At 35.5% G+C, this 24,586-nt stretch overlaps 2 protein-coding genes across 2 annotated transcripts in view; both read right to left on the bottom strand.

Moving 5' to 3' along the window:
- Nucleotides 1-3,433, bottom strand: part of LOC109545098 (phospholipase A1 VesT1.02) — an 8,254-nt gene extending 4,821 nt beyond the window's left edge. The window contains exons 1-3 of the mRNA XM_048670665.1: nt 3,074-3,433; nt 2,064-2,202; nt 772-994 (exon numbers count right to left, since the gene is read on the bottom strand). Coding sequence (XP_048526622.1) covers nt 772-994; nt 2,064-2,202; nt 3,074-3,161 — 450 coding nt within the window. The 5' untranslated portion in view covers nt 3,162-3,433. The remainder of the gene's footprint in view (nt 1-771; nt 995-2,063; nt 2,203-3,073) is intronic.
- A 3,421-nt stretch (nt 3,434-6,854) lies between these two features.
- Nucleotides 6,855-24,586, bottom strand: part of LOC109545096 (vesicular glutamate transporter 1) — a 55,469-nt gene continuing 37,737 nt past the window's right edge. Inside the window, exons 3-13 of the mRNA XM_048670418.1 lie at nt 22,897-23,007; nt 21,030-21,162; nt 20,733-20,972; nt 20,572-20,671; nt 19,739-19,924; nt 19,343-19,524; nt 19,068-19,281; nt 16,849-17,006; nt 16,390-16,563; nt 10,109-10,267; nt 6,855-9,635 (exon numbers count right to left, since the gene is read on the bottom strand). Coding sequence (XP_048526375.1) covers nt 9,489-9,635; nt 10,109-10,267; nt 16,390-16,563; nt 16,849-17,006; nt 19,068-19,281; nt 19,343-19,524; nt 19,739-19,924; nt 20,572-20,671; nt 20,733-20,972; nt 21,030-21,162; nt 22,897-23,007 — 1,804 coding nt within the window. The 3' untranslated portion in view covers nt 6,855-9,488. The remainder of the gene's footprint in view (nt 9,636-10,108; nt 10,268-16,389; nt 16,564-16,848; nt 17,007-19,067; nt 19,282-19,342; nt 19,525-19,738; nt 19,925-20,571; nt 20,672-20,732; nt 20,973-21,029; nt 21,163-22,896; nt 23,008-24,586) is intronic.

Here is a 24,586-nt window from a genome sequence, read left to right as displayed (position 1 = left end):
GCAAATTTCTCAGTTTTTAATAACAATTAATTTATTTTACTATTTTTTCTGTACTCCTATAACAGCGCCAGACAACACCTCCAGAGGAATGACGCTAATTTTGAATTACCCCGTATGCAGGATTACAAACAAACTTCCTCAAGAAAAATATAATCAAAATTTAAGAAAAAAATATGATGTGATGTTAATTATTATCAACCGATCGATAGATAACCAGAAAGATATAAAACCAGAAAAAATAATTTAAATCTCTATTTGCTAGTCTATTAATTAGCATGAAAATGTGGGCTGATCATGAAAAAAACATTAGCAAGGTCGGAATGCCGGGCTTGGTTGTCGGACTTTCCTGAATGAAGAAAAAACGGATGCAGCGTGAAACTGATATTTAACGAATCAGTACATTCACCACGTGAAGAATTGCTACATTTGAAAACCCGCAAATAGACTTTTTACTTTCATAATAAAATATTAACCTGCAGGATTTGAACAGACAATTATGAATTAACAATCACCATAATTTGTTGTTTTTACTAAGGTATAATTTCAAAGCGTTTGGCCTGATCCGAATGCCTCAAATTTCCAAGGATGTGAGATAGACTTTTGGACACTGTTGCGGAAGTCGCCAACTGATCATTTCGATAATGACGTTTGGCCCATTACATGCAATTTTCCTTTAATGCTCTTTGCGTAACATCCGATTGCTTGCAGTGGGGCGTCTCTTTGCGCAATTTATAACTACCTACTGACCAGGTCGTTAAAAGCTTTACTTACACTAAGACATGGTTCTTTCACCAATGTCCCGTAATCTACAATGATAACATTGTAATTGCCCCGGTAGAAGTACGCATCCCTCATGTCAGTGCTGGGCGAGAGGTTTCTGCCTCCTCCAAATCCGTGGACGACAATCTTCACTGGGTACCGTCGGTTGAATTGCGTATTGTATAGGGAATCTTCTTTGGTTGTATCTAGCAGTTCGGGTTCCTGTTGAGTACGCCTGGCGACAGATAAAGCAGTGAACCTTGTTCAGTTTTTTTGTGATTTTTTGGCATTTAAACCAAGGATTCAAATTAAAATTCCTCCAGTGCTCTGTTGTCGGGAATAAGACATATGAAACCAAGTCCTCGCTGGATTGTTTCAAGATCGGCACATATTTTAAACTACCTATTTAAGACATGCGGGTACAATCTCTAGGACGATGTATTATGTAATTAGACGCCTTAGTTTGTGGTAAACATGTTTATAACCTAAATTAATCGTAGGAAAACTCAAGAAGCGAATGTGTAGAGTAAACGATGTTGATGAGGAAAACTTTGACTAGTTTTAATTGCAACTGGGTGTCGACTTTAATTTAAAATATACAGAAGTACCTGCATTCTTACTAAATAGATATCTATATTATCGAATTAGTCTGTCTAAAAGCTATAATTTTGATCAGCAACCTTGAAGAAACCCGAATGGTTTCCTAATTGGAAAGTTGCGTATCGGGCCATTATAGATTTTATGGCCAAAGACTGTCTGATCTGTTTTTTTTTCTTTTGTGCGTATCTCACACCGCTTTAAACGTAAATTAGTTTTCAACGCTGTAAGGGAAGACTCTTCTTCCCTTACTTCTCATCTGAGAACTATTGAGCTTATACATGTTAAAGGTATTTTTTTCTTATATTTTACTGTTGGAAATTTTTCGGTCTAGGTTTCGGAAATATGCCGTAGCTCATCAGGAAGTACTAGCAAACTTTGATTGTACCGTCAATTGAGTCATGAGATAAGTTGTCCTACACTTCCTCGCTTTTATATATATACAGTATGTATCCCCTTGAACAATTTTCACTTTTGCTAGTTTTCCATAATAGTGACACTGAAAATGTATTATTCACAATAGAATCCAACTTGCCTAACAGCTTGAAAAGTTCAGAGGCAATTTTATAACTAATTACATCGCGAACATACGGAGCTTTATTTCGCAATTCAAACCTTTACCTGCACTCAATTTTACTGTCCTAGAATGTTTACTGATATTTAGAACGCGATCTTAAAGTTTAAAATATACAAATTCGGCTACCAACCTGGTGTAGAGGAAAAACTGGATTTGCTTGTGCGGACATCTAAAAGGCTTTGGAATGCACGAAGAAGTGTTGAATAAATCCTGAACTGACTGCGGTTCTTCCTTCATTTGTCCATCATTTGCCTGCTGGCCGTATATTCCTGTAATTGAATTTATTTGCAACCCGTACTAATGGCCTCGCCTTAATGTGGAAATGTACTATATTGCAACATAACGGGTTATAAATCAAACACAACAATAGACCATTGATCTTGCTCTGATCTAATAAGTGCATAGTTGAGAAGAAAATATTTCTCGTATGGATAATGAGCTCAAAAATGGCACGTGAGATCTTCATCGTTGACCGCAAACATGCTTGATGTTACGTGAAGAAATTACATCATGAAGGTTACTGAGAAGAAAGTGTTTTGATAAATCGCTTCTTCAGAGCTGCACATTCATCGTTGCAAAATCGTTGACCCTTCTCGCGCAACTTTCTTGCCCGACCGATCATATTCATCAATTTTACTTTCTATTGACCGGTCGCGTGTTTATTGTTTATTACGATATTTGTATTCATCGTTTAATTTAGTTTCTCTGCAGAATGTTGCCGGCTTTGAATTTCCTAATTCAAGGGGTCAACTGTTTGCGTAAGAAAGTTCTATAATTTATCTATTGAAGAAACACACAATTAGCAAATGGAAATTTTGTAAAGAGCGAATTGTTGTCAATTAATTTGGACGTCGGTAATAGAAGGCGCAATCGAACTATATATCGGAACACAATTAACCTATATAATTTACTTTCTTTAGAAAATTTAGACGATGTCATATATTATTAGCATATTCTGGGTGTGTCGGCTATATTTAGATTAAAAACCACTTTCCCAAAAAAATTAGTATTATTTAAATTAAAGCAGTAAATATGGAGATATCAATTTACAGACAATCAATGAAAGTGTTGAAAAAATGTACAATTACTACGAGTTAATACAAAAACCACGAGCGTTCCGCAGCTAGTTGAAATACGTACCAGAAAAGCTAATCAGAACCAAATAACAGCAAATAAACACAGCACTTTCACGTTTCACAATACAAAAGCCGCCTCTAGACTTTGTCATTTTTTGTCACTGCACTTTGAAAAAAAAACGGTCAAAAAATTGTTGTCGGTTATTCCCATAAACAGTCCGTGATAGCGATCACATAAAAAGTGAAAGCTTCCATCCGACTTACATGATGGTGGCACATGAATTAAGGAACTTGCAAATGCATCAAATGTCTATGGGTTCTTGTGGTTCGGACGACTTGCGTTCACTTTTGATGACCACTCGCGATATGTGTAGCGCCAAGTAGTAGATGAACGCTTTCGCTTTAGTGGGACCAGCTTGTTGATGTCACTGCTGATTTTTTTCCTTATTCTTGAATTATACGCACTAAAACTCTTTCTATATCATCATCTGCATCTGGGACTCTTACTTACATGCTTTTTGCTAGTTTTAGGGTGCTTTGCTTTTGCGATAGATCTATGCAAACTACTAGAACATAAAGAATCTTTTGATATATTGAAAATATAATTTAGAATGTCCTTCGTTGTATTTTCCTAATTTAAAACGATTTAAGAAAGGAACAAAGTACACAAAAGTGTACTAGAAGAAGCATGAAGATTTCCAGATTATTTTTCAATTCAATAGTCGAAATATTGAGAATCCAAACTCATACGGAATCATGATGGATCGGAACAAAATTATATCTATGTTTTCATGATTCAATTTCACGACTTCGTAAACTCTGCAGATTTTTACAATATTCTACAATATGGTATGAAACAGATTCAAGAAAGTTTGCAGCTTAATAATTAAAAAGTAACCTAAAATTTCTTATTTCATTTTAGTCACCAGCTCCAATTCTCTACGTTTTCTTTCGAGGAAAACTCAAGCTCTATCATGAGACCAATTTCATGAAGTCGGTACACAAAGTTAATAAAACAGATGGAAATAAAGCAATCGATGTTTTCCTAGCTTCGGTAGGAAAGGAAATGAAAGGAAGTTGAAATGTTCTACATTGAAATTTCTATTCTTCTTTTCTTAGATTGTTTTGTTGGTAGAAGTAGTGAAACTATTTTCATGAATTGTTCTTGTAGATGTTTTATTTATATTTTTTGTTAGTTAAATTAATGAAGCATATCTTGACTTCTCTCTCTGTTATTTCTGTATTATTTATTATAATAGAAAATGTGGTATTTTTATTTCCCTGACTAAATCCGCTTTCCGATTGTTATGGTTAGATTCTCTTTCTGAGTCTCCTTTGTGTATTTTTGTAGATTTTTATCCTTTCTTACATACGTACTTATGAATAAAATCACCGTGCAATTATTACATTGTAGTCTGTCTCAATTTTTCGAAATCGATACTATTACAGCGATTTTTTAGTTCTGAAAAAACTTGTGGTCTCCTTTATTTTTTTGCTTCTTGATCGTATAATCCTGATCATTTCTGTTGGTATTGTTGGCATTTTATCATGGGCCTGAAAATTGGTTGTTTTAGTATTTGTATTGCTTCATGAAATTTGTTCATTCGTTTGAGCTCAATATATTTTATTTCTATTTCTTGTTTTGCATAAGGTTTACTTTTTGGCCATTTCTCTTCTAGTTCTTAAAATAGTTCAATATTTTTATAAAAACAAAATTAACTCGGTTCTTAATATTAGTTTTGTTGTTGTGCATTAATCACTGCATCAGAATGCAATCCAGACAATTATAAATAACTCTAAATTTAAAATTAAATCAGTGAAAGATCGGCGCTTGGAGCGTTTTCCGTTTAGTTGTTGTTTACTTTCGTTAAGTTGGGACGTGAAATTTGTCTTTTGAAATGTCGCAATGCATCCAGGCACTTTTTATAAAAATGTCAAAAATATACAAGCTGAAGTCGAGCTACCAAGTAAAGGAATGAATCATCGGAAGGGCGAATTGATTGATTAAATATTTATGTTATTTCCGTACTTCGGTGCCTTCTCTTTTTAATGGCAAGTGGACGAAACCGGTCGATAATTCTTTGTGTCGTGTGAATCTCGTTCTTAGATCGGAAATATAGGATCATTGTGGCCCTTATGGCAAGTGCGATGGTGTGCGAAAGTGTAGCAAATTTGTTAGGATTTATGGGTAGAAAATGGAGGATGGGGCGCCAACTTGCAAAAAGCTGTTATGAATGGTCTCTAATCTATAAATCTTTTAGCTTGAATTGAGTTTAGTTCTCCGGCAAGCAACTGAAGTTTTATGGATTCTTTATATGTATCTTTCTTTACTTTGCTGATTTCAAATAAGTTTGGCTTTGGACAGATTTCCTGCTGTATTAAACACATTTTAATCTTTCTTTCCAGGTGGCACAACGCAACTTTTGGTAAGTTTAGCATTATTTTGTCCTGGTTACACGTAGAAGTAGAACTTTTAGCCCCATATGCTTCAACTGTTTCGTACGATGGATTTGACATGATTTCAGCTATTAATTCTTTCATCGATAAGTTCGATACTTTGGAAATATATATATAAATAATCTTTATTTCCTATAGAAAAAGACTGTCGACCCAATCGGTCTTTCTGCCCCTTTGGAAATATTTTGGGCCGCTTTGTATTTTTTACATCAAGCTCATCGGAAGCTTTTCAGTAAAGAACCAATTCAGATATGCAATTTTGAGTTCCAGTATTCAATACAAGAAGCATCAGCTTATTCATATTATGGATTTGGTTCTCATTAAACCATTGATTTCTTTACAAGAAACGTTTAAACTTCGGGAATATTTTGGGCGGCTTCGTATTTTTACATCAAGCTCATCTGAAACTCGTATGCAAAGAACCGTTTCAGATATACAAATATGGGTTCCAGTTTTATGTTTTTTTGTTAAAAAACAGTTTAAAGTTTAAAGCTTTAGTTTTCCTTGTATTTTTTAATTGCGGAATCGACTGAAGATATAGATGCAATTTAACACCAAAATTTCATTTAGAAAAACATCTTCTACAGAATATCAATTTTTCAAGTTTCTACTGGCTTTACTTTGGAATTTAGAATGTTTTATTGAAAAGTATGCAGTTGCGTGAAAGCGTTTATTTTCATCAACATCTACAAAGCGCATAAAGTTCAGGATTTAAAGGTATTTGAATAAATTTTTAAAGGTTTGAAGAAATTGTGACGACATTTAGGGCGCACTATTCTTTACTGAACGCACAACTCTGAACTTGAAGAGTATTTTTCGTTTCTGTGCCGCACTTTTACTTACGCTTAGCATTTATCCCAGGGAAGGATTAAAGTTTTGCGAGGCCCGGGGCTGAAATTTCAACAGCTAACAAAAAGAAAAGTTGCAACATTTTTTAAGAGCAACATTTTACCAAATGAGTGACTGCGACGTAACTGCACCGGTGAGTTACTGTGCCGGTGCGTTGGGTTGGCGCATGAAGCCATTTCGGGAACACTGTGCCAACTCCTGAAAGTGAACTGAGTTACCCATGCCTCGTTTTTAGTGAATAACTAATGAACACTGTCATTCTCATGGCCTCATTTTGTCTGTTTATTTTTAAGGAAGTGAAAAGCTCGGAAGCCAAGTTATTCAAACAAAACGGGCGACAAAAATGTGAATGTTTCAAGTAGATTTGGTGAAATTATATTTCTTACTATAAAAGCAGCGAAAAATTTGCCAAAATAACTACCAGTCATAAATCCAAAAACGATAACACATTTAATGCGCTTTTTAGATAAATAAAATTTTCAAACCCGCTTTAAAAATTCCATTATGAATTTCTGGATGAATATAAAACAATGAAAACCTTTGAATAACATCGTTTATTTCCAATTGATTCACATTGTTCAAAAAGTATTATTTCACGACGATTATATGCAATATAGTCAACATGTAGGTACACAGAATTATAGAATTTTCGAAACTTTAATAAATAATTCAACAGGTACACTAATAACGCAAAAATACGTTTAAACCTAGGCCATGATATTTTATATGCGTATAGTAAAAGGCTCTGAATAGCTGATAATTGTTTACGGAATTATGAGCAGGGCTAAAGAGGGACTATTTAAGGGCCTGACTCAAGAGTAAAAGTGTAGATTTTGCCCTAGTTTATATCGAATTGATGGACTGCTTTCATATGCGAGTACGAACGCTTCAGAACCCTTTTTACATCGAGATATGCCATAAACATCAATGATCAATATTATATCAAGATTTAAAGATTTTATTTGCTTTTTACATAATTATTTCAGCTACACTACATCTAGATTTAAACACGCTTATTAATATTTCAAAAATAAATCTTCTAATAGGGGAAAGTTAGGCGTATTTTACATTTTAAACTAAAAGAATTGAAAACGTGTTTCAAAACAAATAGAACAGAAAGGAACATTAGTAGGATATTTTTAGGCTACATGATGAAAACAGTTTACATGCTTGAAGATTATTTAAAGGATTTCATTAAACTTACGGGTCGAAACAGTTCTAGCCAGCAGGTTGTGAATGAGAATTTACTCCGTAGGAACAATTTGCTGCCACAAGGTAATATTTATGTTTAAATCATATCCAGACCATCTCCTAGATTTTACTAATATGTAGCAAATAGCAGTTTTAATTGAAAATGCATTTACAATAAGTCTGTTTTTCAAAATAGCAATATATAAATAATCCAATAATATTTTTAATAAGCAAACGAACACTTGCTTATTATTAATCATCAGCTAGCTATCGATTAAAATCACATTTATTATTTGCACACATAATTTTCTCTACAGACTGTGGTGAATTTTCAGTAAACATCCAACTACAAAAATTCACCCACACTTTGTAGATATGGAACAGTTATTTTAAGTACATATTACAATTATTACGGTTTGCTTACATTATAGCTTATAACTAGATTGGGGTTTTACCCCTTATTGTCGACACAGCCTCAAGGCATTTCACCTTAGAAAGTTTTATTATTTACTAAAATTATTTCGCTAAACTACGCTTCGCTTATGAAAGTTTACTGAAAGTGGTCCATGCTGATATGCTAAACACCGTTTATCATGAAACTGGAGAGTTTTTTGGGCTTTTAGGCCGCGATGGGGAAAACTTACTTTCAGACGTTTCGCAAGTGCGAGTGCTTTGCATCCTCAGAGGCTCTTCGCTTGTTTGTCTTCAACTGACGTAATTTTTTTAGTCTAACTTGGATTTATACCGAAATAATCTACATCATCTTGTTTACCTGCTCATCTTTTGTGCCCAACTTTACAGTGAACTTTCTGGAATATTTTATTATAATTTTTTATAATTCATCACGTAATAATTAATAAGACTGACAAAAAATGTAAATAAAAATAATAAAATAAGAATACATTAAACAATAACTGGAAAGAAAAATGTTCAAATATCTAACCCTATAATGGATCCATTATGTATGGCAATATCTGCTAATCTTAATTTTATTTATACATGAAATTATGTGCCTCGTAAAGGTTATTTCAGTAGCTACCTCTATGTACAAATTGACAACGTTATCTATAAATATACTTTAGACAGTGCCTTGTCTAACAGTTGCAACTTATGATACAATATTGAATTACTTAGTTAACTAGAAGTTTTATTTTATAGAACTCTAAGTTCAAAAATACATTCCTAACTCTAAACTAGGTGCTTTGGCTAACAACAACTCAGGATTTTTACGGGGATTCTTAGCGTTGAACAGCGAAAGTCGTGCAAAAATTAGAGAATTTATAGAGCTGGGAGCAACTTTGCATCTAAAAATTAAGACTACCTACATGTACAACAACGAAGAGAAATTGACTCTTTACATATATTTTTTCAATGTGCATTGCTTATTTTATATAGTTACTTAATTTTTTTGCGCTTTTATCTGGTGCTTATTAAAATTTATATGTTTTTGAATTGCAAGGAATAACAAGTGCAGAATCACGATTTCAGTTATTGTTCGCGTTTCAAATCAGTTTAATATATTATTATTGTCGTTTCTTCCGTTTACGTAATTATATTTCCTGTTTAATGGACAAACCTCAGATTCTATTAGCTGCACTAAACCGTTAATTTTATTTGATAATTTATGCTTACGTTCTTATTCATTAGCCAAATGTTAGATTTGTTATGTTAAACATAAACTGCGTCAAGTCAAGCAAACAAATGACTTCAATTGATTGCATTTTTACATTATTGAACTAATAAATATTCCTAAAAGCTTCTGTTTCAAAGGCTAAGGAAGTCAGCTAGAAACGAGTTAAGTTGAATTTGCCTCAACACAAATTTAAGGGCTTCAGTATACAAACAATCAACTATCCCCGTTTGAGATTCAAGACTGTTACTATCCGTAAGTTAAAAGTAGACTTTTGGAGATAATATCCGCGAACCGAAACGAATTTTAGCCACATCGTTTTTACCCTAAAGGAATCTCAACATTTTTAATACTAATAAGTTCGGTCATCAATAGTACCATGCATGTAGGCGTCTTGAGGTTCCGGCTGGACAGCCTCCTGTCTAAAAGGATTCCGGGATATTGCGCCGCTTATAAAAGGATTAGCTGAAGGTACCACTTGTTGGGATTGATACTGTTCCTGATGTTGAAAGTTTGAAAAAAAAACAGTTATTAGTTTATCGACTTTCAAAAGCAAATATGCAAAGTTAAACATTTTTTCTGGTAAAACCCGAGCTGCCTTGCCTTTGAAGGTTTCAATTGATATTTTTTCACTCGGCTAGATAAAACTACTCTTTTGTTTAATTTAATATTTTTTTGCGTTTTAAATTCATAAAAAAATCGCTTGTTTCAGCTGCACTTAAGAACTTAACTAACTAATAAAAATACTGAACACGCTTTTTGACATAATATTAAAAGAATCCGCGATTCTGACCGAATATTTTTGTCAAAATCGACTTTTGAATGTTGAAAAGATCAAAGATTTCCAACATGCGATTAGAATATGAATGGAATAATGTGTCCAAAAAGTCTAAAAGAAGCCTAGGAAAAACGGTAACAATGCTATGAAGTGCCTGCAAAAAGTTTTTTAGCTTTATTTATGAAGGCTCCTACCTGAGGGTACACTTGAGGTGCAGGAGGTCTGGTTGGAGGGTCTGGTGGCATCTGACGAGGAGCCGCAGAAGGTCTTGGAGGTAGCGCAGTCTCCATGTGACTGCCGTAATTTGTAACTCCTCCACTAGGTTGGCGTTGTAACAGTCCGTTGGACTGCGACTGAAAAATACTAAATTAGCCATGGTAATAATGGTAATAACGTTATAAAAAATGTGATCACACAATGTGTATTTAACTAGCAATATTTCTGAAATCCAGAAGTAACTCCAATACTTCCAGTGGCGTAGCGAGGGGTGGGCAAGGCGGGGCATCGTGCCCCGGGCGCTACCCACAAAAGGGGCGTCAAATGGTCCGCAAAACAAAAAATTGCTGGATAATTTTTATTTTTATTATAATTGATTTCTAAAAATATATTTTAGTGCCAGTGTGTGCAGTAAATGTTAATTCGTAAACAAAAAGGACAAAAAGGCACACTAATAGTCTAAATCAAACTTTAAGCGAGTTTTATTGAAATGCATGCTAAAGATGCAGTCTCGATCGAAAATACAATTTTAGAGAAATTAAATTGCGATGAAATTTCATAAACAAACTGCAGATCACAATGTGACAATAATGCTGCCGTGATGGCAGGTCATCCACCTGGAGTTCAACAAAGAATAATGGAAAAAATCATGAAGCATTATTTGTAAATTGTGATAAACTTTCATTGAATCTACTAGGAGTTGCAGCTAAACAAGATCCAATCGTTGTGACGTGTTTTGGAATAATTGAAAACATTTATCTCTTTTTCTCACGTTCAACGTTACGATGGGAATTATTAAAAGATGCGTTGACAAAAACTGTCAAACGTGAATCTGAAACACGATGAAGCCCCAGCATACAAGCGGTTAGCGTTATGGTCGATGGGCTAAAGAATATAGGAGAAATATTAGAAAAATTAGCAGAGGACATTACCACTAAATGTGAGACCAGAAGTGAAGCTGCTGTTGCAAAATATACAGTTTATATTATTATTTATAAAAATACAGTTGAGTCCGGATATAACGAACTTGAAAAATGAACTAAAGCTGGTTCGTTATATCCGGAGTTCGCTATAAGCGAATAATAATACAAAAACACGTGGTGTATTTTATTTCGTTATTTTTACATAGAGTAGTAAAAGTTAGTAGGTATGACTAAAATAAACACAAAAACATAAACAAAATTCAATTTGAAATCTACTTCATAAAGTCTGTAATTTTTGTTTGTACATTTCTGCTGCAAAAATAAATGTTTTTTATGCAGTTTTCAAGATCACAAAAGGACTCCCAGATATGATTAGGAACTTGGCGTGATTGTAGAAAATTCCGAGTTTCTGACACTTTTTTGTCATTTCAGAAATGGTTGGAACAGCATTAGTGTTTACAGTAGAATACGTTTCACCTAAATCGTCATCTTTCTCATTATCGCTTAAAGCTGTAGATGAGGTTACGGAGTCTATAATTTGCTCATCGGTCAACATTTCTCTTGTAAGAATGCCATTATCAATGCTCACATATTCGAAGAAATTCAAATCACTCAATTTGGTTTTAACTTGTTCTTCGACAACATTGGGACATCTTCGCCTGTGTGATACTCGTAGTCAGAGTCTTTATACTTTTCTAACCATTCGTTAAGTTGAATTTCATCGTCTGGTTCATAATCATTTTCTTTTCTTACAAATCCCCCGTGCTTAAAGCAATTTGCGATGGTTTTTCGGCTAACTTTTTGCCAAGCTCTATGAATGAAATTGACTGCATCTCAGAGATTTATAGAAAAGGTTTAATTTTAATCGATCGCCTCAGACGTTTTCATAAGAAGAATTTTTCACTGGCAGACTCTCCAACAATTTTTCCGCTACTGATATTATGCCTCTTCTTGAAACGCTCTTCCTAACTTTTAGAACAAGCAAATTCTTTGTTTTTGATTTTACTCCCCATTTCACTAGCATTTTCTTGCAAAACACTGCCACTTGTGGGAATGTTTTCTTGTTTTTTTCTAGTAAACCACTTAATAAGTCCCTTGTCAACCTTTTCATGTGCAGATAATTTTAACTTCCTACATCTAACATTTCTTTTGTCATACGCTGATAAAATGTTTTCTTTGTTTTTCCATATTATTGCAACAGTAGACTTTCCAAGTGCTAATTCCTTACAAATGTCACTCTGCTTTACTCCACTTTTTATTTTGTTAATAATCTCGTACTTTTCATTTAGTGAAAAAGCTTTGCGTTTTTGTTTTTCTATTTTAAAACGATTTAAATACATAACGCGGCAAAAAACAACAAGTCACTGCCTGTCTCTCGGTCTCACTGATATAAACAACTCCGCACGATTGGTGTTGCTGAGCGTGGAAGTTCGTTATAAACGGAAAGTGAATATATAACTAACCTAAAAAGTGATCGTTATATTCGGAAGTTCGTTATAAACGGGTTCGTTGTAACCAGTAAAAAATACGTTGGTCTTTATGGACGACGTTTCAATTAAACGAAAAAAGTTCGTTTTAACCGAAAGTTGACTATAACCGGGTTCATTATAAGCGGACTTTATTATATATGTATATATATTTAGTTTCATAACTTTAGTTCATTTCCGGTATGAAATCTTAAAGGGAATTGATCGTGTGCATCTCAGATTACTAGATCCTAGAATTAATTTTAGAGAAACATTCCAAGATTTTGAATCATTAGCAACTTATGGGTTTCTAATGTAACTTGCAACTCCTGCTGGTGTTGCAGAAGTCCATTTGCATTCCACTCAAGTATTCGCAAATCACTCACCATCACGGTTTGATCGACCGCTTTGCAAGTTTTCCAATTGGGGTAGTCTATCAACTATAGATTTATTAAAATCTTCTTGTTTTTTTCCTGCTGTTCCATCCGTGTCATAATTTTTTGTAGCATTACTGTTATTGAATCAGTGCTATATAATAATATATAATGCTATATAGTCTTCTACTTGTCTTTGTCCATTTTTTCTATTGTTGCTAGCTTCTGAATATTGTCTATCTGGTAACTTCTTATTGTTAGCTTTGTTTCGTAACTCTTGTAGCGTCATGGCTGTGGTGCATCCCCTGTAGCTCGTAGGATGCACCTCCCCACAGTGTATGCATTTGGCCGGTGTATTACTAGGTTTCTTGCAGTTCTTTGTGTGATGTTTGCCCTCACATTTCACGCATCTTGGTTCTTTTCCACAATATTTTAGACGGAGATGCCAAACACACTCATTGAATTGGCTAGAGATGATGGTTCCGCAGAATGTAAAATTTGTCGCGTTATGTAAAACTTTCTTGATCGCCTCCAACAAGAAAGGATAGAGGGAGACAGAATTTACACGATTAACTGACCATAATTTCAAATTTGGATTTCTACTAGACGCTGAAAATGTATTCTTCTTCTTATAGTGCATCCTATCGGAGTTTTGCTATCATCACAGCAATCCTGACCTTATTGACTGCAACTCTGAACTGTTGAACATTGCTACAGTTAAACGAGTCCAGGTTCTTAAGCCAGGAAACACGGCGTCTGCCAATGCTCCGCCTTCCACTAATCTTTCCGGGGACTATCAATTGGAGAACTGTGTATTTTTCTGTCCTCTCATTATATGACCCAGGTGTTGAAGCTTTCTTTTTTTTACTCAATTCGTAAACAACTTCTTTATATTTACAAATGTTGATGTGCCTATCTCTATCCTCGTTCTTACTTCTCTTGTTTGGTCACCCGTTTGTTCCATCCAAGTTCCTAGATATTTATATGTCGACACATTCTCTATCGTGGTATTTGCCACCGTCAGGTTTGCCTCGTTCAGATCTTGCGGAAATTTTGGTTTGGAGAAAATATATTAAACAAGGATAATGTTGACAACGGCCTTGTAAAAAATTGTAAAAACGTTGTTTTCTGAACTACATTTTTTGTCTCAAAATTAAAGTCTAACATGAGCATAAAACTTTATTATATTAAATGGTTTTAGAATGGGGGTGTTGCGCCCCGGGTCTGAGTTCAGCTGGATTTATAAACTCTGCAGTTGGTGTCGTTCATCGTTCGTAGTCGGCACTTGCGCAATTCGTCACTCGTTTCCATTAGTTTTCCATGACGTCGGCAATTAACCAAATTTTATTTCGCCGACGGCTGAGTTCATTTAGTTGGCGAATCAACCAATGACAGAAAGAGTTTCATATCACGTGAGAGACTGACCGTGACATTTGTCAAAACGAGGACATGTTTTGTTTATGTTTTGGCAAGATGGCAAATGGCAGAGAAAGTTATTTTTGCTGAAGATCCAGACTTTAGCAGCTTGCTAATAGAACGAATTCAGAATTATGAATATATTTACAACTGTATCCATACTTTTCATTTTCTCATTATACTGAGGGTGCCCCTATTTTGACCTTTTCCTATTGATAGGCCTGACTTTCAACCGCTGTGTCCGACGCTTTTTCTTCAATAGTAAATAAGAACTGAAAATGAACGTAAAACCCAGTAGCCTGCGTCTCCACATTTTGATATTAAAATGGAAAAAAGTAATAACTAGAGTGTGTAAGTGGATAAACATAACAAACAACATAACCAATGTATTAAATCATAAGGGAATACGGTTGACAGATTTCTCAATCTGACCAATCGAATTCCAACGTCGCCACCTGCGAACTATTTAATATAAATAATCAAAACACGAGTTATGCATACAACAGCAACAAGAACGGTATGGCAAGTGCACGATCGGCGAACGGTACCAACTGCAGAGTTTATAAATCCAGCTTCAAGCTAGCTCCGCCACTGAATACTTCCAGCTGAAGATGTTGTCCATCTAAAACGAAGCTTCAGATTCCATTGGCAAATTTGCCCGTGAAATTGATCAGCTAGCCACAATATTATAGACAAAATCCATTGCTCGTATTTTTTAATATCGCAGACGTCAAATATTGGTAAAAACTGAGCAGCAGCAGCACGAGATACAGATGAATACTCCTGCCAAAAGCAAGCAGTAAAAATATTGCCCTGTCACCAGAAATAGGAAAACCACGCGCAATCTTAGAGAAAAAATTCATAAAGCATTACATTCTTGTGCAAGGCGCACACGTTAAGTAAGCGGTAGCGTCCAGGCGACGCGCTGAGTAGGCGCTTGATGTCAGCAGCTGAGTATTTCTCTAAGCGGAATTAACTTGAGCTTTCCAAACCCAATAAGCGCTTGACAGGCGCAGAAGGGCAATATTTGACCATTGAACTTAAAAACAAGCTCTGCTGGCAACTAACAGCTGTGCAAATTTTGCAGACATGTTTCAAGATGATAAAACTGTAAACCTGCCAAAAACTATTTTATCATCGTCGATAATGCCCTCAACTACATCAGAATTATCCACAAACATCAGCTCTGATCATAATGGTAACATAGTGAGCACAATATTGAATTGTTCAACCCCAATATCGTGCTTACCAACAACTACAAGTTTGTCTGAGCTGAAAGATACACCTACTTGTTCAGATTGCAAAACAGCTCAAGCCAATCGCCTCGACAAATTTAGAGGCAGCTAGTAATTGAGTAGGAAAAATTGCTTAAGATGAAAAAAATTAGACAAGGTATTGAAGAAAGCAATATAATTCAAAAAGAAAAACTAGAACCTTAACAAGGACGTTTCTCCAAAAAATTGATTTCAATGTTTTATTACCTTATTCCATGTTTAGTTACCTGCCACGACATTTTTGAAATGATAGCATTTTAGTTTAAATTGTAGTTAGGGCTCCATCGTAACTTTTAGCCCAGTAGTAATTTAATTTATCTGTCGGTCTTCTATATCTCAAACTCAAATATACGTTAGCGATCATATGTTTCAAGCTCAGATTACAAAGGTTACAAAGACTGTTATCTGTGGTTTTAATCACAGGTTGAATCAATTCAATATCAACGCTGTAACTCATCGATGCGTTCACCCGAATTGCCAACTGCTAACCATCACTTGACTCAACTGCTTAACGCTGAAACTCAGCTGCTGATGTCCGGTGAACGCACCCAATGTTCTAAGGAACCAGTAAAAGACGCCTATTTAGGTTTGTGGGTTTTTCGGTCAATAGATGGTGGTAACAATAAAACACTATTTTTCCATGGTCTTATGAAAAATCATTGACATTGACCGAAAAACCCACAAACGTAAATAGGCGTCTTTTACTGATTATCTTCACGGTCACTAATTAACCACAAGTTCTAAGGAACTTTTGTCCCAAAATGATTTTCATACTTCTGTACGTACGGTATGTTTCCTGAACTTACAGTATACTTGTTAACTGGAACTGTTTCGTTCATTTGATTCCACTGTTTCTCCTCTTCGGCTGTTGGGTCGGCCCACGGTTGAAGTTCGCCGGAAGCAAAAATGCCATAGAAAATGATTCCTGCATAGTGAATGAACGCGGACAGAATGATCAGGATGCGCCACTGCTCCTTGGTCTAGAAACAATGCAAGAATATCAACGGAAAGCGTAAAAATGCCCCCATCCAAAATGCAAAAGGCCCATATTTCATTTTCCATTTCGTTCGGTCCAGTGAGTCCGCAAAAATGAACTCTCAGTATGCGAACGTCGTTTGCCGGTTGTCGGCCTGCGACATCGACGCCATTGTTCATTGCAGGAAGGCGTTCGTGCAGAACTTGAACCACTTTATTAGGGGGCTCCTTTTCAGCCGGATTACAGTGACACTTCAATAAAATTCGATCGGGAATCGTGTGCAACTTACCCCATTTACGACCACCGAATTTTTGATTATGGGCACAATTGCGCCGGCCACGGTACCGATTCCATTCGAAAGACCCATGAGGATGCTCGCATATCTGGGCGCTATATCCAAATGGTTCACGTTGAATCCGGATATAGCAAATCCGCTGAATGCAACACCTGTAGTTCAGAATTTATAGAAAAGGTGGTGTAAAAAGAATATTCGAAATTTCAAAGTCTAATCGTTCGATTCAAGAATGAAATTATTATTTGCCAGTAAACTTTGACAAAATAAGAAATATCTCATCTAAAAATACTGTAGGTATTCATTGAAGGCAGCTTGGAAAGATGCTCATACCGATAAATTTTAAAGATGCAATACCCAATACTCATAACGGGTTATCCAATTCGAGGTTGGAAAAGTAAAACCTTACTATTTGATATCTGTCAAAGGTAGAAGTCATAAGAAGCGTTTTTGTGTTAGTTGAAGGTTGAAGGCCATTTTGGAATATGGATCGTTTAACTGTCGAAACGTAAAAATGATTAAATATTATTATAAAAATCGTGATTCTGCTGTATCAACGTTTAGGGCTTTACGAGCAGATTACGGTCGACATAATCGACCCACAGAGCAAACAATTTCGAATACAGTGGAAAAATTTGAAGAGACTGGTTCGCTTACTGATATTGTAAGGCCTGTGCATGATCACAACATTCGTTCAGCTGAAAATGTCGCTGTTGTTGCTCAAAGTGCAGAGGAAGACCCGAATTCGTCGACTACGGCTCTTTGTGGCGAATTTTGCAATTGGATTTGAAGCTCCATCCGTACAAAGTCCCAACTGACTCACGATCTTAAGCCTCAAGACCATGGAACACGCAGAACATACGCAAATTGGGTTATTGAACAACAAGCCGTTGATGATGATTTTTCGAACCGTGTTTCCTTCAGCGATGAGGCTCATTCTTCGCTCGGTGGTTAAGTGAATAAACAGAACAGTCGTATATGGGGCTCTCAAAATCCTCAGGTGATCGCAGAAAAGCCTGTGCATCCTGAAAAAGTGACCGTATAGCGTGCATTATGGTCCGGTGGTATTAATGGTCCGTATTTTTTGTATATAACAGTCAATTCTTAGCGCTATGGACGCATTTTAACCGATTATTTTTGGAGAGAAATTGAAGATTATGATCTGGAAGATATGTGGTTCCCACAGGATGGGGCAACGAGTCACACAACACTGGCAGTTATGCAATAACCCTAATGCAATAAAAATTTCCAGGACGCGTAATTTCGAGATTGAATGATGTCAATTGGCCCGCAAGATCCTGCGACTTAACACCGTCAGATTTCTTTTTGTGGGGCTATGCGAAAGATCGTGTTTACACCAACAATCCTGAAACTCTTGAGCAACTGAAAGCCCAAATCCTTAAACTTATGACCGAGATCTTATCGGTAATGTTTCGAAAAGTCATTCAAAATGACCTCAAAAGGATTGAAGCCTGTAGGAGGTCCCGTGGAGGACATTTAAATGATATTGTTTTTCACGTATAAGGGCAAGGTTTAATTTTTGAAGTCCACATTGTTAACACCCTGTACAATATTGTACATTGTATTGATATTTTGGTTCAATAGAGTTTTAAACGGATCTGTGGTGATTGAAAGTACGTAATTTTTTGTATCTTTAACTGCTTTTTTTTGCTTCTACATTTAATTTTTAGATACCATGTTTTTAAGCAATATTTTACTAAAATGGAGATAATCTGCCAACGTCGCAAGTAGGAGAAAGACAATTTACGGTGCATATGCAGCGTTTTAAGCTGCATTCCATGAGCTAATAAAAAATGAGTTGTTCTATTTAAAAAATACACTTTAAAATTGCCTGACTTTTTTGAGACACTCTGTATCATATAAAATATTTTTTGAATGTGGGCACTTTGTACGTCAACAACTTTTATATGAAACTATTTTTCGAAAGTTCAACACCAACGGAAATATTCGACTCGCTCGCACAAAAAAACCACCCTGTATATTGATGGTCGTGACTTATTTTTGAACTACCCTCGTTTAATAATAGTCTGCCAAATTTCTAATGAATTTACATTACTTCTTAGACTCACTGTATAGACACCTTCAGATAATACACTGAGTTTAGTACTAAAAAGTATAAGTTTTTCCTTAAATACCAACAAGCCTTACTCTATCCCTATGAGTAGATGGAATTAAATGGTATAAGTAATAGTTACCTATTGTTAGTGCAGTCATCCCTTGCAAAGTGGTATGAGAATAGGCCATGGCAATAAAGAACGTAGCTTCCAAGCCAAACCCGCCACAGTTGAAAAGTTTCCGCACTTGCGTTGTATTCAAAATGCCCTTCTTCCTGAGCCGATCGGCCATAATTCCACCTGCAGGTACCACCAGCGTCATTAAGAAGTGCGGCAGAGCTCCTAGAGAGGCGTTCTGAAACGAACAATATAGATTTTACATCGGCATCCACGCCCGATCAAGTTTGCCAAAGTACCTCGGCAGTGGTCGTTCCAAATGCTTCTTTAAAGTATGAGGCCTGGAACAGCACCAGGAGGTAGAAGTTCCAGGATCGGCAGAAGTTTGCCACAAAGATGGCGTAACAAGGAAGAGAAGTGAAGAATGCTTTCCACGGCGTACTGCTAAGCGTAGGGTTCGTATAGTGTTGCTGGCTGCTACCTATGAAAGGCGAAGAGTGAACGTTAGTTATCGCGCCTTCAAAACCGAAAGTTTCCTAGAAGTTTAAATTTACAACTTCTTTTAACGATTACTTTCGTTTCGAAGCCCCCTCTAGTGTATCACATTTCACACATTTTCCTTGAGAAAATTCGAGACCTTTGTCACTCACCAAGAAAAGGTAAAAACAATAAAGTTTCATAAATATAAGACTTACCTAACGACTTTTCAATCATAATCAGCTCCTTGGGCTCGATGCAGGTATGAAGTGATGGTTTTTCGAAAACCAACCACAACCAGCAAATGTACCATACAACGCCTATGACTGAGTAGAAGTAAAATGGTGCAAACAAGCTGATGTTTTTCATCAGAATTCCGCAAACCATCATGGAAAACATCACACCTAAAAAAGATGTGGTTTTATGAACACTTTTGCTGGGTGATGCTACCGAGATGGGATGGACGAGGTTTTTTGAATAGAACACCCTGTATCAATGTGTCCTAGTTGTTCAAGTACTGGTAATTCTCAAGAAAATAATAACTGGAATAAACTTTACCTAAAGAAATATTCAATTTTTGATTGTCAATAACGGTTTTTTGATGTTACGTATTTGTTCTAAGGTCGAAACCATATAACAATTTAATTTGGTTTGTGAATCTGCTTAACATTTGCAAATTATGGCACTTGGGAGTCACTTGAACCTTCATGTCATATATTTGGAAAATATAGACTTTGAAGCTTTAGGAATCTTTCTTGTACTAGAAGTATTTAAAAAAAAATTGTGGAATAATGAAACGTTTATTTTCGGCTAGTTTTCACGTTTTTCATTTTGATTTCAACCTCCAAAACCCAAAATTCAATTGGCTTTTAAGTTTAAATAAATAATAAAAAAATTATTCCAAAATTACACTCCAGTTAGCAGTAACCTTCCACCTCGTCTTGGTTGCACCACTCTGTATGTATGCGCAAAAAAACAAAAAAAAATAAATTTTTGCTTGAAAAGTAAAGTACTCAAGTCTTCGCCTGAGATACAAAAAATTTTGGTTTACCTGCATAACACCCGCTGAATGCAATGGTTGCCAATCTGGATCGCTCCAAAGGTGGCGCCCAATATCGCATAATACCATGACACGCCGGATATGTTACACCCTGTGAAAAAATATCCGTTATCCTCCACCTGAATCAGTTTATTTGTGTCTGATTAACTCACTTCAACCAAGCCCTGAAGCACTTTAACAATAATCAGTCCCGTTGGATTGTCATAGAGAACAGGCACAAAAAGATTGAGGATGCAGGACGAGCCGATCGCAGCCCCAAAAAGTTTGTTGGCTGGATAGGCTGCCGCAATCAGTCCACCCGGTATCTGGGTGATAAAATAGCCCCAAAATATGGCCGATTCGATGGCACTGATCGTGGATCGGGACATTGTGGTTCTGTTGGTGCTGTTTCTCTGAAATCATTACACATCCTGTACAAAACAGACTGGATCATCTGCAGCCAATCGTACGTCTTTGTCCTCGATTTCCGAGTTTACCATTCCCATGGTCTCCCTCATGCCAAACATAATGATAAACCCTAAACAACATAACAGAGACACTGTGGCTCTTCTGGATAGATGAGGAATTGATGCATTGATGTATCTGAAATAAACAGTTGGTGATGAAGATTAAGAGTCTTGCAAATGCAATGAAATGAATAAAACAAGTAAACCATTTTTTTTCCTATACATATACCTACATAGATGTAATTTTTTAAAAGGGTTTTGCCAAATTGGAGGCAGTTTTTCAGCTCAAAATGTTATGACAACAGAAACGTTTAAGTCTACAAACTACTACGTTTTCTGTTCTTTTTGGTAATATTTCGTATTAAAACTTAAACAGTAGCTAAAAATTGGTGTGTTTTCAATGTTAACAGGGTAGAAGGTAATAGGGGTAATAGGGGCTCACTTGGAAGGTACGAGAAAAATGTCGAATTTTTTTTCGATAATTTCTAGAAGGTATTAACAGTTGATTATCGAATTTCAACTTTGTTAGTAAGCATTATTTTGAAAGTATTCCATGTTTAATTGGAAGCATATTGGAATACTTAAGCATTCAAAAACAAAATTTACGATCTTTGCTTCAAATTACAAAGATTTTTGATATAAAAAAGTTCTCTTCTACAATTTCTTGATGAAAAGTCACAGCGGCAATCGTGTTTTTTTGTCATTAACAGATAGTTACAGGTGGATAGCCCTTGTCAATAATAACAATAATTTGTCAAACTGTGACTTACTTTTAATTTCCTTTTACGAATTTGCGGATATGCGATTAGTTCAGAAGAAGTGCTACAGTAACATAGCAGAAGCTGAAAGAACTCACGCTGACAAAGGGCGAGGAGAGTGGTTCAAGAAAGATAGTGGACGACAATAGATGTTCGGGTTCCAGACACAGAGGAACAATTATTGGACATAATTGCAGAAGAGCCTTTCAGGGACACACAGAACATTGCACAACAACTGGCACTTTCCCAGGCACCAAATAAATACCGGCTACATTCCTACCACGTATGTAAGATCACATTAAACCAATGGATTACTGAACACCGGTATAAATTGAGCAGGAGTTAATTAACCGAACACAAGAAACTGCTCGAGAAGAGTGCATAATACTTTGATTATACAAGCACTTGTTTGGAGTTACAGACTCAAATAAATGTTTTGTAATTTGTAAACAAATTAATAATTCGAGGTTATGAGTTTCGAAATAAGTTCCGTCATTAAATGATTCCTGTTGAATTTACCATTTATCCTTGTCTATCTTATTGTCACTCTCTATTTATCCATGGTTACCGGAGTTTTAAATAATTACGATCCAACAAGTATTTATGTAATGCTAATTAGGCAGATTAGCTTGAAAAACATTTTTGCCGTTTTTCTAAGATCGTTTTTTGCAAATTTCTCAGTTTTTAATAACAATTAATTTTTTTACTAATTTTTGTGCACTCCTAAAACGCCGCCAGACAACCCCTCTAGAGGAATGACGGCAATTTTGAATCACCCTGTATGTTTCCGCTCAAATAAAAATAACTCATCAATTATGAACTAAAGGTTTTGTAAAATGTCGTTTGTTCTCTCATTAGCGTCTAAGCCATCTAGTTCTGCTGCAATACGAGAACATGAAAAGGTTAGGATGAAGCCCTGTGAGCTTGAAAAGCTCCGGTTTGAACAGATCAGTTGATAAATCAAACACTAAATTCCACATTGTGCATAGCAATGCAATGTTTAAGATAAGTTAAGTTTTTGGGATATTAATCACTAGAAATAGTAGGATTAACCTGTTGCAATGAGGTATTTTTAATATAATTGAAGTAGAGTGAACTGGTTTAAAACCTACTGGTCAATTTTCCTTGGTGGAGGTCGTTGATATTCAGGCAAACTTTCAATGCTGATGTCGTCTGCCTGTTCGCTTGCTCCTGTCTTGAGTGGTGGATCGTCCAAGTCATTCCTGCAATAAGGAAAAACTAAATAAACATTTATGCTGATTATCCGTTGTAGTCGTTCGATTCCTCGAAACCATTTAAGTTTAATTTCGCGATCGTATTGTGTGTGTTTCTGCCTCGATCACATTCGGAGCGATTCTGATATGATTGCATCAGCTTCGTTCCAGCCCTTTTCACATCTTTTCGACCCTCCACCATGAATACTGAGCGGAAGCATTGCGAATGACGTGAAGTGGTGCCCAGATGATATTTCAAGACGTTGGAAATCTTTGCCAGAGAACGCCAAATTGTGTTAATAAGATGACGATGGGGAAATTACAACGGTTTTATTATAATCATTTGCTGTTTCTATTAAGGAGAATGTAAGTGACACTGAAATAAACAAAGCAATAAATGTGACTGCAATCCAGTTTTTAAAGGTTTTTTAAAAAGACACAAGTATCTGAATCTGAGTGTATTTAATCAACTGAAGAAAGTCGGAATTGCACCCACCATATATGGGAATTAGTTGAAGCTTCACAGAAAAATGAACACATGTTTTCAATTTAAAGGCGTAAAAGTGCCTGGTTGGCTTAACATTAAAATATTCTGTTTCTAAATATCTGTTTCTAAAGTCGAAATAATCAAATTTCATAGGAATACTATTGTAAACGTTTACGACGTATATTTTAGAATGATTTGCTTCCATTACAACCACTTTTTTTGAAGTTAAATTCCATCTTCTACACGAAGAAGACAATTACAAATTCGAGAGCAGAAAAAATTAAAAGCAAAGTAGGAAGAGAAATGTAGTGATAAACAGTTTTAATACACATTTGAAAAACGCCAAAATGAGAATGTGAAATTTGACAAATTCATCTACCTACAGCAAAAATGGAGTAAGACAAGAAATAATGGACTAAACACTAAATGGTGTGGAAGGTCAGGTAAAACGATGATAATTGTAACTAATTTAAGCAAACACCTAAGTTAAACCCCCAATAAAACGACCTTAAGTTAAACCCAGAGAATCAGAAGAGAAAACCTAGTAAATATTTAATAATGTTTCACAAATTAATAAGTATCATTAAGTGTAGAGATGGAAAAAACTGTACTAAAGAATTGATAGAAATGCAGAAACACGGTCCAACAAAATTAAGTGAATTAAGATTAAATGTGGCAGACAAATACATTCTCGAAAATAGAAAACAATAGAACTGAACTGAATGAAACCATTTATAATGTTGAAAAACAGGAACCGGAAAAGTATAGCACAGGAATATTAGTAGGAATTAAGAGAAATGAATGTTGATGTGTTGGACATAACAGCAAATTACAAGAAAAAGAATATAAACTTATAAATAAACTGAACTCAATTAACATAAAAAGTCACTATTTTTGCGGCCTACGAATAAGAAAAGAATTACTACTAAAGTAAAAAATTTACTATACAAAATTTGATAAACATTTTGACTGGACAGCATGGACAGAAGAAATTTTATCAGCAAAGATTTATTATCAGCAAAGATAATTCATTATTTTATAGAAGCCATAATAATAGTGTATAAACCTAAGGAAAGCAAAGCAGTTGTAAGGATGAAAATT

This window comes from Dendroctonus ponderosae, unplaced genomic scaffold (assembly GCF_020466585.1).
Source record: "Dendroctonus ponderosae isolate FM_Combo_2020 unplaced genomic scaffold, Dpon_F_20191213v2 Dpon_F_20191213_1, whole genome shotgun sequence".
NCBI classification, from domain to species: Eukaryota; Metazoa; Arthropoda; class Insecta; order Coleoptera; family Curculionidae; genus Dendroctonus; species Dendroctonus ponderosae.
Note: the sequence above shows the minus strand (reverse complement) of the source record. Positions and strands in the feature narration are given on the sequence as shown.